The sequence below is a fragment of the Caretta caretta genome, chromosome 4 (genome assembly GCF_965140235.1).
Source record: "Caretta caretta isolate rCarCar2 chromosome 4, rCarCar1.hap1, whole genome shotgun sequence".
Classification (NCBI taxonomy): Eukaryota; Metazoa; Chordata; order Testudines; family Cheloniidae; genus Caretta; species Caretta caretta.
In genome coordinates this window covers 109799605-109815774 of record NC_134209.1, presented here as the reverse complement: position 1 = coordinate 109815774, position 16170 = coordinate 109799605, and the positions used below count along the sequence as shown (strand labels likewise).

General features: G+C 45.7%; 1 protein-coding gene across 3 annotated transcripts; it reads right to left on the bottom strand.

The window, feature by feature from the left end:
• Window positions 1-15092, bottom strand: LOC125636074 (uncharacterized). Of its 3 annotated transcripts, none has more exons than XR_007356459.2 (4): window positions 14190-15092; window positions 7290-7339; window positions 871-1047; window positions 1-417 (listed from the first exon to the last, which is right to left on the bottom strand). XR_007356459.2 is itself a non-coding variant. In XM_048848631.2 (3 exons), exons 1-2 carry the CDS (start codon window positions 14833-14835, stop codon window positions 7296-7298), a joined length of 690 nt encoding a protein of 229 aa, XP_048704588.1. In that variant the 5' UTR covers window positions 14836-15092; the 3' UTR covers window positions 1-1047; window positions 7290-7295. The 3 variants fall into 3 exon arrangements, 1 of the variants encoding a protein (XP_048704588.1); XR_007356460.2 differs by having other exon boundaries at window positions 880-1047; XM_048848631.2 differs by having other exon boundaries at window positions 1-1047.
• Between the last annotated feature and the right edge of the window lie 1078 nt (window positions 15093-16170).

Here is a 16170-nt window from a genome sequence, read left to right as displayed (position 1 = left end):
TGGAAGAACAATGCTGAATAAAACAGCTTTATGTATGGTTTAACAGATGGTACAGAGAACAAGGGAACTAGCTGGTAACTGGATTGGCTGGCTATATGGATACTTAGGGCAGCTTGCTATTGGATAAGTATGCTGAAGAAAGGATGTATAAAAGCCTGTGTAACTTGCTGCTCTGTGTGCAGGAATTGAGATTCTACTCTCCCTGTACCTTCTTTGAAGCTTCAAATAAACTTTTCTGCTTCTCCACACCGTTGTGATTATTGGGTGACGCACATCGGGCAACGAACCTTGCTGTTGTTCGCCTCTGGCACTGGGTGCCGGCAACAGTGTTGCTCTCTGGAAATGAGGATAGCCAGCATTATCTTAGCCGGATTCTTATGCATATACACAGCTGCCAACTTTGCAGAGAATCCAGATCTGGAGAGGAGCAAAGGTGTTTGTTTGGTAATGGGGATGGAGGCAGAGAAGGGGGTGTCACTGGATTGGGAAAAGACAGTAGTGAGGATCTCATTCTGACTCTGCAGGGGATCTGCTGGATGCCAGAGTAGAAGCTCTACTTCATAGAAATGTAGGGCTTGTTACCCGCACAAAATTCTCTGTTACTCACACACTCTAGGGGCACCCACCTTTACCCAGTTCCTAGGGCTCAAGGCGTAACCCTCTTAATTTAGGGACCCATCCTTACCCTGTTCCTCGGGCTCAGGCTGTCAATCTAGGCACCCATTCTTATCCTTCTGTGGGCTCAGGCGTAACCTTACTCTCTTACTGGTAAAAGACCCCGCAATCCTGCAAAGAGCCTTACACAGTAATATCCTACGTAACCTCTATTTATTAACAACCACCAAAACAGAATGTACACGTTACACATACAATGCTCACCACTCCCAATAAGACAGATGAACTTTTCCCTGTTGGCCAGTCAGGATCAGGTCCATCTGCGGGACTCCAGTTTCTGCACGGTGTCATTGGCAGAGTGTTGAGGTCTGGCAGCTCTGTTCTTGGGGCTGTGTTCTGGAGTTGGTTCCCAAAAAACTTCCTTTTGGACCCCTGTTTACATAGTGAAACTTGAGTCCTGCTTAGCTATACTTTAACCACTCATTTTACTAAAATTTTACCAATCCTAACATAGTGTAACAAAATTCTCTAACCAATCATACCCCACCACCTTAATTAATTTACACCTAGCAAAATTAATTATGAAACAGAAACAATCAAAGAACCAGAGAGAGATCATACAAACAAACAATAGGGAAGTGGGGACCATAAAGATAAAACAAGAAAGAAATGAGGATTTCACAACCACAACTATTGATAAGTGATTTCTTGCCAGAGAAGAATGCTATCAAACTAACTTTTCTTTAACCATCTTAAGGTCTGTTTCTTTATCTGGTGATAGTGGGTGATATTATTAGGACAGGATCTCCTAAACAGCCTGATATTACATTGTTTTAATGTAATTTAAATGGAATGTGAGGTTGTGACTTCCTGCTTTTTTAGCTAATGGCTGCTGCTCTTTTAATATGGCTGCAGACAAAAGCCTTTTCCTTATAGGACTAGATGTGATCTTGAGTGGTCATCCAGTCCAGCCTGCTGCAGATAAATCTAGACCATCTCTGACAGGTGTTTGCCTAATCTGTTCTTAAAAACCTCCAATGACAGGGATTCCAAACTTTCCTTTGTAGTCTACTTTAGTACTTAACTATCCTTATAGTTCTAATATCTAAACTATCTCTCTCTTGCTGCAGATTAAGCCCACTAGTTCTTGTCCTACCTTCAGTGGACATGGAGAACAACTGATCACCATTCTTTTTATAACAGCTCTTCACGTATTTAAAGAGTGTTATCAGGTCCCCTTTCAGGCTTTAAAAAAAAAAAAAAGACTTTCTTCATAGGTCATAGTTTCTAAACCTTTTATATAAACCTCTTTATATAGAAGCCTCTTACAGGAAAACTAGCAACAAAAGCCCTGCAAGAGAGCTGCTAAGTGCTTCACTGGAAGGGATGGCTACCAAGGAGCAAGTGGCGTGAGCGGTTAGTTTTCTTGAGGAACAGGAGGTCTCTGAACATACCTGGGACACAGGAATTGATGCCAATTTCCTGGAATTGGTGTCACAAATCCGGGCCTGTCCTGGCCAAGCTAGGACTGCTGGCAAGTTTGCATAAATTAAGTGACAGCTTTAAAAAACAAAACTAACTTTGATATAAGTTCCTCTTAAAATAGTTAATAATTCAGCTATTAGAATACAGTGAGCTTCTTTAAAATAATCAGTCAGGATGTGTTCTTGAACAGTTGTTTATGTACTGTTATTTATCTTCTATACTCCGATGTGGGGCACACAATCTTATTTACTGTCCTGTTTGCTCTGCTGTATAACCTACCCTGCCACAGGATGAGAAGCAAACACTTCAGCAAAAAAATTTTTAAAAAAAGATTAGATAATTACATGAATATGAAAAATATCTTGCAGTTACATTAGCAAGTTAAAGTGTTACAAGGACTGTCATCCTTTGGGGCCAAACTCAGCTCTGGTATAACAACTCTGTTGAAGTTAATGGAGTTGCAGCCCTGATTCCAGCATATCGTTTGCCTTCTGTGGAATGGGGTGCAGTAAGGCCACAGCCCACTGCTCTGACTCTTTTGAGCTCAAGAAATGGAAGCACCAGGGTTCTTGCTGTCCCGGTGCAGATGCGCAAATCAGTTTCTTATATGAAGCTATAACTGTAAGAATCATATACTTAATTGCCATTTACTCCAGTACAAAAATAGGATAGAAGAAATAGTTGAGCCTTTCTCTGGTAAAACAGCCACTGCAAACTAGGAAATACTTAATATATCAGTTCACTGAAAGTATCTAAATGCTATGCAGTTTTTTGTAAGGACTGATTAACATGACCTTCATTCAGATGCCTAAAGAAAACATTTAGAAATACTCCATGAGATTAATAGTGATGTTATGTTGACAGGGGGTTATGCATTTCCAAATATTTTCTTTTGGTGATAGTATATTAAAAAATAAAAAGCTCTCAGTGCTTTCACCTGATGTTTATAGAATCTAATCCTGTCCCAACTACAAAGGTCACACGAGGAAAGGTAAGAAGCAGCCACTGAAGGTCTCTTCACTCAAACTATTTAGACTTCAGAAGAGTCAGAGCATGATTTTATGGGCATCTCTTTATCTACCATATAATGACCTTCAGGATTGAAGCACAGTTTGTCACTGCAGTGGCTGAGAGAATGTCTTCAAATGGATGAGCACAGGCCCAAGCTTAGATGCTGATAACACAAAATGTCTTACTATTCAGACTGGCGAAGGAGAAAAAAACCCATCTTACACAAATAAGGGTTCTGTGCATTCACAAAATCATGGTAAGCCATTTGGGCTGAGATGCCTCAACAGGGCCAAATCCTCAGTAAAGAGTTAATAATGGCTCTGCCCTGCTCCTACAGAATGTAGATTACTTGGCTTTGGCTACACCACCTTTCAACCACAAAACACAGTTTGGGTCTTCTCCAAGTCTATATATAAATTAAGCCAGATATCAAAGCTGATTCATAGGGTTGCCAACTTTCTAATAGCACAAAACTGAACACCCTTGCCCAGCCCCATGCCCCACCCCTTCCCCTGAAGACCCACCCATGCTCCACCCCTTCTATGAGGCCCTGCCCACCCCACCCTCCATCGCTCGCTCTCCCCCACCCTCACTCGCTTTCACCATGCTGGGGGTTGGGGTGCGGGAGGGCAGGAGGGCTCCAGTTGGGGGTGCGGGCTCTGGGGTGAGGGTGGGGATGAGGGGTTTGGGCTGCAGGAGGGGGGCTCTAGGGTGGGGCAAGGGGTTGCGGTGCAGGGTGTGTGTGTGTGAGGGCTCTGGCTGGGCGTGTGGGCTCTGAGTAGGGCCAGAAATGAGGGGCTCAGAGTGCGGGAGAGGGCTTCAGGCTTGGGCTCGGGGTTGGGTGCAGGGGGGGTCTGGCTGGGGGTGCATGCTCTGGGGTGGGGCCATGGATGAGGGATATGGGGTGCAGGAGGATGCTCTGGGCTGGGACTGAGGGGTTTGGAGGGCGGGAGGGGATCAGGGATGGGGCAGGGGGCTGCGGTTCAGGGGGGGAGTGAGGACTCTGGCTGGAGGTGTGGGCTCTAGAGTGGGGCTAGGGATGAGGGGTTTGGGGTGCAGGAGAGTGCTCCAGGCCGGGATCAAGGGGTTCAGAGGGCGGGAGGGGTTCAGGGTTGGGGCCCGGGGCCCAGAAAGGGGTCAGGGTGCAGGCGGCGCTTACCTCAAGCATCTCCCCGAAGCAGCGGCATGTCCCCCTCTGGTTCCTATGCGAAGGTGCGGCCAGGCAGCTCTGCGCATTGCCCCATCCACAGGCACCACCCCCGTAGCTCCCATTGGCTGCAGTTCCCAGCCAATGGGAGCTGCAGGGGTGGCGCTTGGGGCGGTGGCAGCATGCAGAGGCCCCGGGTTGCCCCTACGCATAGGGCCCGGAGGGTGGACATTCTGCTGTTTCCCAGGAGCCCTGCTGCCACAGTGCCGCCAACTGGACAGTCAACGGCCTGGTCAGCGCTTGTTGACTGGGTTCAAAAACTGGACACCTGGTCACCCTACTGATTCAGCTGAGCATTGTATGACAAGTAGGTTTAAATAGGAGCATGAATTTATTTTAGGAGCAGAAAAAGGCCATCTGATCCAATACACTCCTGCCCTAATCCTGTAGTCTATCAGCTGTGGAAGTGTTGGCAGGAAAATTAACACGATCCTTGTTTATAGTATATAGGAATCTGCTGACAATCGTTTTCACACTTTGAATCATAATGGTCACAGCCTGTTATATTATTGTAGAGAGCTGAGTGTGGCTAGGAAGTGGATTATCTTCTTTCCTTTATGCATATTCACTTTATTGCCCAGACAAGCAAATCTTATTTTGCTGACAATGTTTTTTGATTGGTCTTTGTATGTAAGAAGGATAGCATACCCATTGGATGACTAATAAGAAGTCTGTCTGATAACCAGTAATTAGTAGTATTTTGGATATATGTACAACTTGTGCTTGGAACTTTGTCTGATTCAATCCTTCCTAGCGCAGTTTGGCTTTTTCCTATTACCTGACATTGGAATGATTATATGCATTGTCTAAGGGTAGACGTTTACAGGTTAACTCCCCAAGTAATAGGAACTGGTTTGCAAGAAATGCCTATGGCCTCTACATTTCCTTTCTTTCACAGTTAAGAATCCAAGTCTAGAGAACCAATGATGTTAAGTGCCTCACAATTGATCCAAAGGAACACTTTCTCATAAAAGAAAAAGATATACATAGTGTTAGCCAATGTGCCCACTTAAGCCTGGTACCTTGTACCTTACTTCTGGCCAGCTTCTGAGCCACCTATATGTCATCATAACAGTTAAGGAGGATTGTGAGTAGCCAAGAGTAAACACATTGACTGTGTGGAACTGAAGACATAGTTCCCAGCTGAGGAGCTCATTTTTATGAGCTTCTGTCAGTTGGAGATGTCACAGATTTAGGCTACAGATGACTAACTTTACTTTTTTAAAAGCATGCAGCAAATTAAAGCAAAACATAAGCCCTATTGAGTTAATTTTGGGTTTGTGGGGCAGGAGACAATTTTATCTCTGAGAGATCTATCCTCTTCCCCCACCCCCAAATCTAAAGCAACCTTCCACTGTGCCCCTGCCCGCACACCACTTCCCATCAACATACCATGTTGGATATTTATTATTTGTAGGAAGGCAGCCCCTAAAGGCTGCAACCAAGATTGGAGGCCGATTGTGCTAGGCACTGTGCAATAAAGCTCCCTCTTGGGGGTGGAGGGGTGTCCTGGCATTCCATTGATGGCTCTTTAAGTACTTTGAGGTCATCAAATGGAAAGTAGCAGGATAGTGAAAATTTCAGAACTTTCATGTTCTCTGTGTATATAAATCTCCCCACTGTATTTTCCACTGCATGCATCCAATGAAGTGAGCTGTAGCTCACAGAAGCTTATGCTCAAATAAATTTGTTAGTTTCTAAGGTGCTACAAGTCCTCCTTTTCTTTTTGCGGATACAGACTAACATGGCTACTACTCTGAAACCTGTCACTTTGGATTTGGTTGTGTCAGAGGCGGGGGGTGTGTGTTGTTTTGTTTGTTGTTAATGGCAGGGAAATAAATTGGGACAATGATATTTGGTTTTCCAAGTAGCAAGGAAACATACAGCCCAGGTGTAGGTGTTTGCACTTATTATTTCCCAGGGGAGGAGGGGTTTCCCCCTATAAATCAAAATTTATTGTGAGGTGGCTGTGGTGTACTCTTTCATTTAATTTATAGTTTTAAAGTATTATTTTGATTTAAATCTAATCTTTTACCTTGTATTTTCTGTTTTGTTTTAACACAGGTGGTTGGCAGCAGGACAGCTGGAGGGAAGGGATCTCTGGGTCTAGGAAGAGATGGCTGGACAAAAGGGATTGCACAACTACAAATAGGCAAAAGTACCATATTTTTGTGCCAACTTGATTCTGATTCAGTGCTGAGCCCTACAGGCAGGGTCTCTTCAGCCTTGGTGCCAGGTAGTGTCTCATTCCCTGGGAGTAAGGGCCATTCCTTGCCTTGAAAGGCATATTTTCTTCCAAGGTTAGCTGTCTGCCCTTCCCACTAACAATTTGTACAATCTTGCAATTTACGTTAAGTATTTTTCCTCCCTTCCAGGGAAGTTTATTAGCCCTTCCTTCCTTTGAAGGCAGGAGGTGCTTACACCCCATCATATACTTAGTCCTCTTCCTCCTACAGAAGAGGAGCACAAGCATGTTGGGTGAAAAGTCTGCATTTCTGTGAAAAGCTCCATGGTAATGCACAGAGTAAAGTCTATTGTAGGATGCTTCCGAAAACAGACTTCTTGGGGGATCATCACAGGTACAATCTATAGCATTCTTGCGTTCTGCCTTCAGGGAACACCACCTACTTATCTGTTTTTAGAGAAGACACACACCCACACTATTTTATTAGCTTCACACTTGTCAAACTGTCTAGAGGGACTCACGACCATGAGTGCCAACCTCAGGGCCGACTGTTAAGAAACAAACCCGTTGTGTGTTCTATAATTAGATTTCGCCAACCAAGCATCAATTGAGAACTCCACAAATACTATAACAGCCTTACCATGGAGTCACAAACAGTCCTCTTGGGCACTCTGGTCTATCTTGCAGCCCAGGTAAGCCTGCCTCTGGGACAGATGGTCCCTTACACCAAAAATCACAACAATATTCAGGTTACTCCCAGTCCCAAAGGACCAGTCAGTCACTTACCCCAGGTCAAATGCACCACACATCTCTCAAAGATAATGCTTGTAGGAATCCTATATTAAAACAAAAGAATTAACTTAGAAAAGAAATGTGTTATTTGCAAGGTTAAAGCAAGTAAACAAACACACAACAGAGATACAGTCGCAGGTTCCAGAGGATGATTGTAGATGCTGTAATATGCAAGCTTTATATGTCATTTAGGGCCAACCCAAGCTAAACAGCTGGGGACTCCTTGCTTATGCTTAGAAATCTTTGCCCCTCAAAGCTCAAGCAGTATAGGGGTAACAATTTCTCTTTAACAGGAATTTTTATTCCCTTTCCCCAGCGTCCAAGCTTGTGATTGGACAAGGGTTTGTGCACATACTCTCTTCAGAGCTGTGGGGAAGCAATCAAATAGTCTTTAGACCACAATAGCTTGTCTGATGTCTGTAGACCTACTTTTGTTGGGGAGGAGATAACACCTTATGGTAAACTGGTATTTCACACTTTATAATGCTTCTCCCCCGACTGTGGGGGATTTAAAGTCTTAGCAAACATTTTTTATAGTTACAGAGCAAACATTTAAACATTACCTTATAACATGGGATACAGATATTATAAGTAGGATTAATACATGCAGCATCCTACAATCATTCCATAAAGTCTAAACACATTCTTATAACTCGAATATCTATTTTAACTATACGAACACACAGGTAAGCAAGCCAGACAGGTTTCCAGCTATGCATTTGTCAGTGTTCAGTGAAGCCTAGGGCCTTGGCATGAGCTAGCACTGGGTCTGCCAGCATCACAGTAGTAATATTTCAGTTAGGGACCTAGAAGCAACCACGCTGTAATTTTATGCAACCATTATAATTCTCTTAATTGGATGGAGGCGCGTGTTGAGTGAGTACTCTTCCCCCCAGGGACATGTTCAAATAATAGTAAGGAGACAGGAGCCTTATAAATTCCCCAACAATAGGCAATATAAACACATTGATTTCAGTAAGCCAGGCAGGGCACAAGACATTGGCATGGAAATCTTTGTTTTCCCCACATAGCAATAGAGAGTACTGTCCCTAGGCCACTGGCTCAGGGCAACTAGTACATTTTAATACTTGGAAAGAAGACTTCAAATGAAAATTCGTAGTGTTCTGAACACTACATTACCAATAGCAAATGCAAATTGGTTAGGATGTGGCTCCTCTAAGGAGACATGTTGCCATGGAATTCTATTTTTAACAATTCCATGCATCCTGAAATAGTGCTGCAATCCTAGCACCAGGGGTGCTGTGTGAGGATATAAATAGCAGCACTTATCAGCTAACACTGCTGGTCTTTCCTGGTGTGAGGCAAAAACATAATTCCCAAAGAGAACAATGCAATGTCTGCCTTTTGTCGCATGTCATTAAAAAAAGGAAGAAACCAGGGGTCAAAGTAAAGGAACATTAACAAGAATGCCTGTAGACTAGAGATAGGCTGAGGGGGCATACCCATTGACTTTAATGGTAGCAAAAAGGGAATGCCCACGTTCTCTAATGGGAAGAGAACAACAGTAGGTGACCCACATTCCCTAATAAAGTTCTTTTCTGGGCTGGGTGCATATGTTTGGTACTATTCCAGTCATGTGCAGGCTATTAAGGTTTGTGTGGCTGATTATCCAGTATATCATTCAGGTTCCTGGCTCGCTAGTTCTTCTTCTGTGCCCACTACCCCTGCTGTTTGGGTGTAAAGTATAGGAGCTAGGCAGGCAGTTTCCATTTCTTTTTCCTCTGTTTTTTCTCTCAATCTCCTAAAATGACCGGAGGAACGCCCCCTATTCTTTCTGGCTTGAGTAAGCAGTACTCCATCCTATGCTCCCTGTCCTCTTTGATTGCGGGTGAGAGCACCTGAATGCCCCTAGACTACAAGAGACACAGGAATGCCCATAGATTACAATGGAGCCTGGAGAGTGGAGATCAGGGTTAGGCTGCCACAGAAGCTTCTGCACTGGTTGTTCACTACTACCACAGGATCCCCCCAACATAAGGGTAACCTTCCCGTGGCCGGTTAAACTGCCATTGCTGTCAGGTTCTGGTAACAGTACAGAGCAAAGTTCAGATCTGATCCACTGTCTCTCATTTATCTTTAGGGTATGTCTACACTACGAAATTAGGTCGAATTTATAGAAGTTGGTTTTGTAGAAAGCGTTTCTATACAGTCGATTGTGTGTGTCCCCACACAAATGCTCTAAGTGCATGTAGTCGGCAGAATGTGTCCACAGTACCGAGGCAACTGTCGACTTCCATAGCATTGCACTGTGGGTAGCTATCCCACGGTTCCCGCAGTCTCTGCCGCCCATTTGAATTCTGGGTAGAAATCCCAGTGCCTGATGCGGCTAAAACGCGGGTGGTTCTGGGTACATATCGTCAGGCCCCTGTTCCCTCCCTCCGTGAAAGCAAGGGCAGACAATCGTTTTGCACCTTTTTTCTTGAGTTACCTGTGCAGACGCCATACCACGACAAGCATGGAGCCCGCTCAGTGAACCGTCACCGTATGTCTCCTGGATGCTGGCAGACGTGGCACTGCATTGCTACACAGCAGCAGTTTATTGCCTTTTGGCAGCAGACAGTGCAGTATAGCCATCTTCGACGTAGTCCTGGGTGCTCTTTTAACCAGGTGTCTGGGCAAACATGGGTGTGACTCAGCCAGGTCATTTCACTTTTAAGTTTCCTCTCATGGCGATTGAGTCCTACCGGCAGTGCACAGCATTGTAATCTGCAGCCAGCAGAAGACGATGGCCAGTAGTCATACTGCACCGTCTTCTGCCGAGCACCCAGGAGATGACGATGGCTAGCAGTCGTACTGCACAGTCCGCTGCCAGCAAGATGTATAAAAATAGATGAAGTGGCTCAAAGAAATAGACCAGATTTGTTTTGTATTCATTTTCTCCTCCCTCCCTCCTTCTGTGAAATCAACGGCGTGCTAAACCCAGTTTTGAGTTCTATCCTTGAGGTTTTGAGTTCTATCCTTGAGGGGGCCATTCAGTTTCTAACAAAGCAATCCCCTTTGTTGATTTTAATTCCCTGTAAGTCAACCCTGTAAGCCATGTCGTCAGTCGCCCCTCCCTCCATCAGGGCAACGGCAGACAATCGTTCCTCACCTTTTTTTCTGTGCGGACGCCATACCACGGCAAGCATGGAGACCGCTCAGATCACTTTGGCAATTAGGAGCACATTAAACACCACACACATTATCCAGCAGTATATCCAGCACCAGAACCTGGCAAAGCGAAACTTGGCAAGTAGGCGATGTCAGCGCGGTGACGAGAGTGATGAGGACATGGACACAGACTTCTCTCAAAGCACGGGCCCTGGCAATGTGGGCATCATGGTGCTAATGGGGCAGGCTCATGCGGTGGAACACCGATTCTGGGCCTGGGAAACAAGCACAGACTGGTGGGACCGCATAGTGTTGCAGGTCTGGGACGATTCCCAGTGGCTGCGAAACTTTTGCATGCGTAAGGGCACTTTCATGGAACTTTGTGACTTGCTTTCCCTTGCCCTGAGGTGCAAGAATACCAAGATGAGAGCAGCCCTCACAGTTGAGAAGCAAGTGGCAATAGTCCTGAGGAAGCTTGCAACGCCAGACAGCTACCAGTCAGTCGGGAATCAATTTGGAGTGGGCAAATCTACTGTGGGGGCTGCTTTGATGCAAGTAGCCAACGCAATCAAAGATCTGCTGATATCAAGGGTAGTGGCCCTGGAAAACGTGCAGGTCACAGTGGATGGCTTTGCTGCAATGGGACGATTTAGAAAAGCTGGACGTGCACAAGTCCATGGGGCCGGACGAGTTGCATCCGAGAGTGCTGAAGGAATTGGCGGCTGTGATTGCAGAGCCATTGGCCATTATCTTTGAAAACTCGTGGCGAACCGGGGAAGTCCCGGATGACTGGAAAAAGGCTAATGTAGTGCCAATCTTTAAAAAAGGGAAGGAGGATCCTGGGAACTACAGGCCAGTCAGCCTCACCTCAGTCCCTGGAAAAATCATGGAGCAGGTCCTCAAAGAATCAATCCTGAAGCACTTGCATGAGAGGAAAGTGATCAGGAACAGCCAGCATGGATTCACCAAGGGAAGGTCATGCCTGACTAATCTAATCGCCTTTTATGATGAGATTACTGGTTCTGTGGATGAAGGGAAAGCAGTGGATGTATTGTTTCTTGACTTTAGCAAAGCTTTTGACACGGTCTCCCACAGTATTCTTGTCAGCAAGTTAAGGAAGCATGGGCTGGATGAATGCACTATAAGGTGGGTAGAAAGCTGTCTAGCTTGTCGGGCTCAACGGGTAGTGATCAATGGCTCCATGTCTAGTTGGCAGCCGGTATCAAGTGGAGTGCCCCAGGGGTCGGTCCTGGGGCCGGTTTTGTTCAATATCTTCATAAATGATCTGGAGGATGGTGTGGATTGCACTCTCAGCAAATTTGCGGATGATACTAAACTGGGAGGAGTGGTAGATACGCTGGAGGGGAGGGATAGGGTACAGAAGGACCTAGACAAATTGGAGGATTGGGCCAAAAGGAATCTGATGAGGTTCAATAAGGATAAGTGCAGGGTCCTGCACTTAGGACGGAAGAACCCAATGCACAACTACAGACTAGGGACCGAATGGCTAGGCAGCAGTTCTGCGGAAAAGGACCTAGGGGTGACAGTGGACGAGAAGCTGGATATGAGTCAGCAGTGTGCCCTTGTTGCCAAGAAGGCCAATGGCATTTTGGGATGTATAAGTAGGGGCATAGCGAGCAGATCGAGGGATGTGATCGTTCCCCTCTATTCGACATTGTTGAGGCCTCATCTGGAGTACTGTGTCCAGTTTTGGGCCCCACACTACAAGAAGGATGTGGATAAATTGGAGAGAGTCCAGCGAAGGGCAACAAAAGTGATTAGGGGTCTAGAACACATGAGTTATGAGGAGAGGCTGAGGGAGCTGGGATTGTTTAGCCTGCAGAAGAGAAGAATGAGGGGGGATTTGATAGCTGCTTTCAACTACCTGAAAGGGGGTTCCAAAGAGGATGGCTCTAGACTGTTCTCAATGGTAGCAGATGACAGAACGAGGAGTAATGGTCTCAAGTTGCAGTGGGGGAGGTTTAGATTGGATATTAGGAAAAACTTTTTCACTAAGAGGGTGGTGAAACACTGGAATGCGTTACCTAGGGAGGTGGTAGAATCTCCTTCCTTAGAGGTTTTTAAGGTCAGGCTTGACAAAGCCCTGGCTGGGATGATTTAACTGGGAATTGGTCCTGCTTCAAGCAGGGGGTTGGACTAGATGACCTTCTGGGGTCCCTTCCAACCCTGATATTCTATGATTCCCTAACTGTGGTGGGGCCATAGACGGAACCCATATCCCTATCTTGGCACCGGAGCACCAAGCCGGCAAGTACATAAACCGCAAGGGGTACTTTTCAATAGTGCTGCAAGCACTGTTGGATCACAAGGGATGTTTCACCAACATCAACGTGGGATGGCTGGGAAAGGTACATGATGCTCGAATCTTCAGGAACTCTGGTCTGTTTCAAAAGCTGCAGGAAGAGACTTTATTCCCAGACCAGAAAATAACCGTTGGTGATGTTGAAATGCCTATATGTATCCGTGGGGACCCAGCCTACCCCTTAATGCCCTGGATCATGAAACCATACACAGGCAGCCTGGACAGTAGTCAGGAGCTGTTCAACTACAGACTGAGCAAGTGCAGAATGGTGGTAGAGTGTGCATTTGGACGTTTAAAGGCACGCTGGCACAGTTTACTGACTCGGTTAGACCTCAGCGAAACCAATATTGCCACTGTTATTACTGCTTGCTGTGCACTCCACAATATCTGTGAGAGTAAGGGGGAGACGTTTATGGTGGGGTAGGAGGTTGAGGCAAATCGCCTGGCTGCTGGTTACGCACAGCCAGACACCGGGGCGGTTAGGAGAGCACAGGACGGCGTGGTGCGCATCAGAGAAGCTTTGAAAACCAGTTTTATGACTGGCCAGGCTACGGTGTGAAAGTTCTGTTTGTTTCTCTTTGATGAAACCCCCTGCCCCTTGGTTCACTCTACTTCCCTGTAAGCTAACCACCCTCCACTCCCCTCCCCCCTTCGATCACCGCTTGCAGAGGCAATAAAGACATTATTGCTTCACATTCATGCATTCTTTATTAATTCATCACACAAATAGGGGGATAACTATCAAGGTAGCCCAGGAGGGGTGGAGGAGGAGAGAAGCATCAGGAGGGGTGGTGGAAGAGGGAAGGACAAGGCCACATAGCACTTTAAAAGTTTAAAAGTTATTGAATGCCAGCTTTCTGTTGCTTGGCCAATCCTCTGTGGTGGAGTGGCTGGAGGCCCTCCCACCATGTTCTTGGGCATCTGGGTGAGGAGACTATGGAACTTGGGGAGGAGGGCGGTTGGTTACACAGGGACTGTAGCAGCAGTCTGTGCTCCTGCTGCCTTTCCTGCAGCTCAACCATACGCTGGAGCATATTGGTTTGTCCCTCCACCCTCCCCGTGGCTAACAGCGGGGAACATTTCTGTTCAGCCACAGGCAAACAGCCCAGCAGGAACAGGCACCTCTGAATGTCCCCTTAAGAAAAGCACCCTATTTCAACCAGGTGACCATGAATGATATCACTCTCCCGAGGATAATGGAGAGATAAAGAACGGATGTTGTTTGAACGCCAGCAAATATACACTGCAATGCTTTGTTCTACAATGATTCCCGAGTACGTGCTACTGGCCTGGAGTGGTAAAGTGTCCTACCATGGTGGATGGAATAAGGCTGCCCTCCCCAGAAACCTTTTGCAAAGTCTTTGGGACTATATCTAGGAGAGCCACGAATGCTAGGGCAAATTAATCATTAAACATGCTTGCTTTTAAACCATGTATAGTATTTTAAAAGGTACACTCACCAGAGGTCCCTTCTCTGCCTCGCGGGTCCGGGAGGCAGCCTTGGGTGGGTTCAGGGGGTACTGGCTCCAGGTGCAGGTTGAGAAACAGTTCCTGGCTGTTGGGAAAAATGGTTTCTCTGCTTGCTTGCTGTGAGCTATCTTCCTCATCCCCAAAACCTGCTTCCGTGTTGCCTCCATCTCCACTGAAGGAGTCAAACAACACGGCTGGAGTAGTGGTGGCTGAACTCCCTGAAATGGCATGCAGCTCATCATAGAAGCGGCATATTTTGGGCTCTGACCCAGAGTGGCTGTTCGCCTCTCTGGTTTTCTGGTAGGCTTGCCTCAGCTCCTTAAGTTTCACACGGCACTGCTTTGGGTCCCTGTTATGGCCTCTGTACTTCATGCCCTGGGAGATTTTGACAAATGTTTTGGCATTTCGAAAACTGGAACGGAGTTCTGATAGCACGGATTCCTCTCCCCATACAGCGATCAGATCCCGTACCTCCTGTTCGGTCCATGCTGGAGCTCTTTTGCGATTCTGGGACTCCATCATGGTCACCTCTGCTGATGAGCTCTGCATAGTCACCTGCAGCTTGCCATGCTGGCCAAACAGGAAATTGAAATTCAAAAGTTCGCAGGCCTTTTCCTGTCTACCTGGCCAGTGCATCTGAGTTGAGAGTCCTGTCCAGAGCGGTCACAATGGAGCACTCTGGGATAGCTCCCGGAGGCCAATACCATCTAATTGCATCCACAGTACCCCAAATTCGACCCAGCAAGGCCAATTTCAGCACTAATCCCCTTGTTGGGGGTAGAGTAAGGAAATTGATTTTAAGAGCCCTTTAAGTCGAAAAAAAGGGCTTTGTCGTGTGGACGGGTGCAGGGTTAAATCGATTTAACGCTGCTAAATTCGACCTCAACTCCTAGTGTAGACCAGGGCTTAGAGTACTATGAACACTTAGAGCACTGTAAAGAATGTTGTTTTCTGTGTATCATCTGACTGCCTGCGATAGATAAGGTGAGAAGCCCATTTGGAACAGATAGATAAGTCTGTTCCCTTCGTCATGGTTTGTCCAGAGGAACCCATTGCTGGAGCTGGAGTAGAGCCAGATATGTGGAAAAACATTCAGCCAAGAATAGGCCTCCTCTAGGATCTCACCCTTCCCTAGCCATTCACCAGTGACTACATGTCTGTGGGAAGGGAGACTTTTTCCCAGGGAAGAATCCCCCAAAGTACTGCTCCAGCCGTTTAAAATGTACAGAAAAGCAAATGAGGAAAGTGAGGGTAGACTGAGGGCCTGTTAATAGAAACATGATAGAATTACCAGGATATTTTTTTTCAGTTATCTACAGAAGGTTGTATGGTAAATGTGACTTTCAATTTAATGAAACTTTATTGGTGTGACAAGCTATACAAAGTGTTTCCAACATGTGTTGTTTGAGACATCTTTCACATATCAGACGTAGGCAATCTCTGCCCACAGTAGGACTATATATGTTCAGGGGTTTATCATTTGCATTACTTAGTAATATTCTGTGGTTGTAAAGACTGTAGACTTTATTCTTTTCTCATTTACACCAGTGCAAATTAGAAGGAATCTGGATGAAGTCAATAAAATTAGGAGGTGTAAAACTGAAGCAATTGTGGTGAATCAGAGGTAGCCTTTGTGTTATGTCTACAAATTAAGGATTTGGGGGGGTGGGGAGGAAGATGTCATTTTCTTGAAGAATGGATATTATTAATCATGTAAGTGGAAATAAGTGATTTCTAGATAGATATTCTCCAGGGGTCATTCATGATTTTGCTTGAAGTATCTTACAATCAACAACAAACAAAATACAACAAGTAGGTGTCAAAAATCAGAAGGACTGGAGGAGGGAGAACAAAGGAATCAGTAATGTGTTTACATAGGCTAACTATGTGCACAGCTAAATTTTTTGAGACAGTTATTTTAATATAAACAAGCATTTTATAGGACCACTATTAACTGTATGGTAACCTATC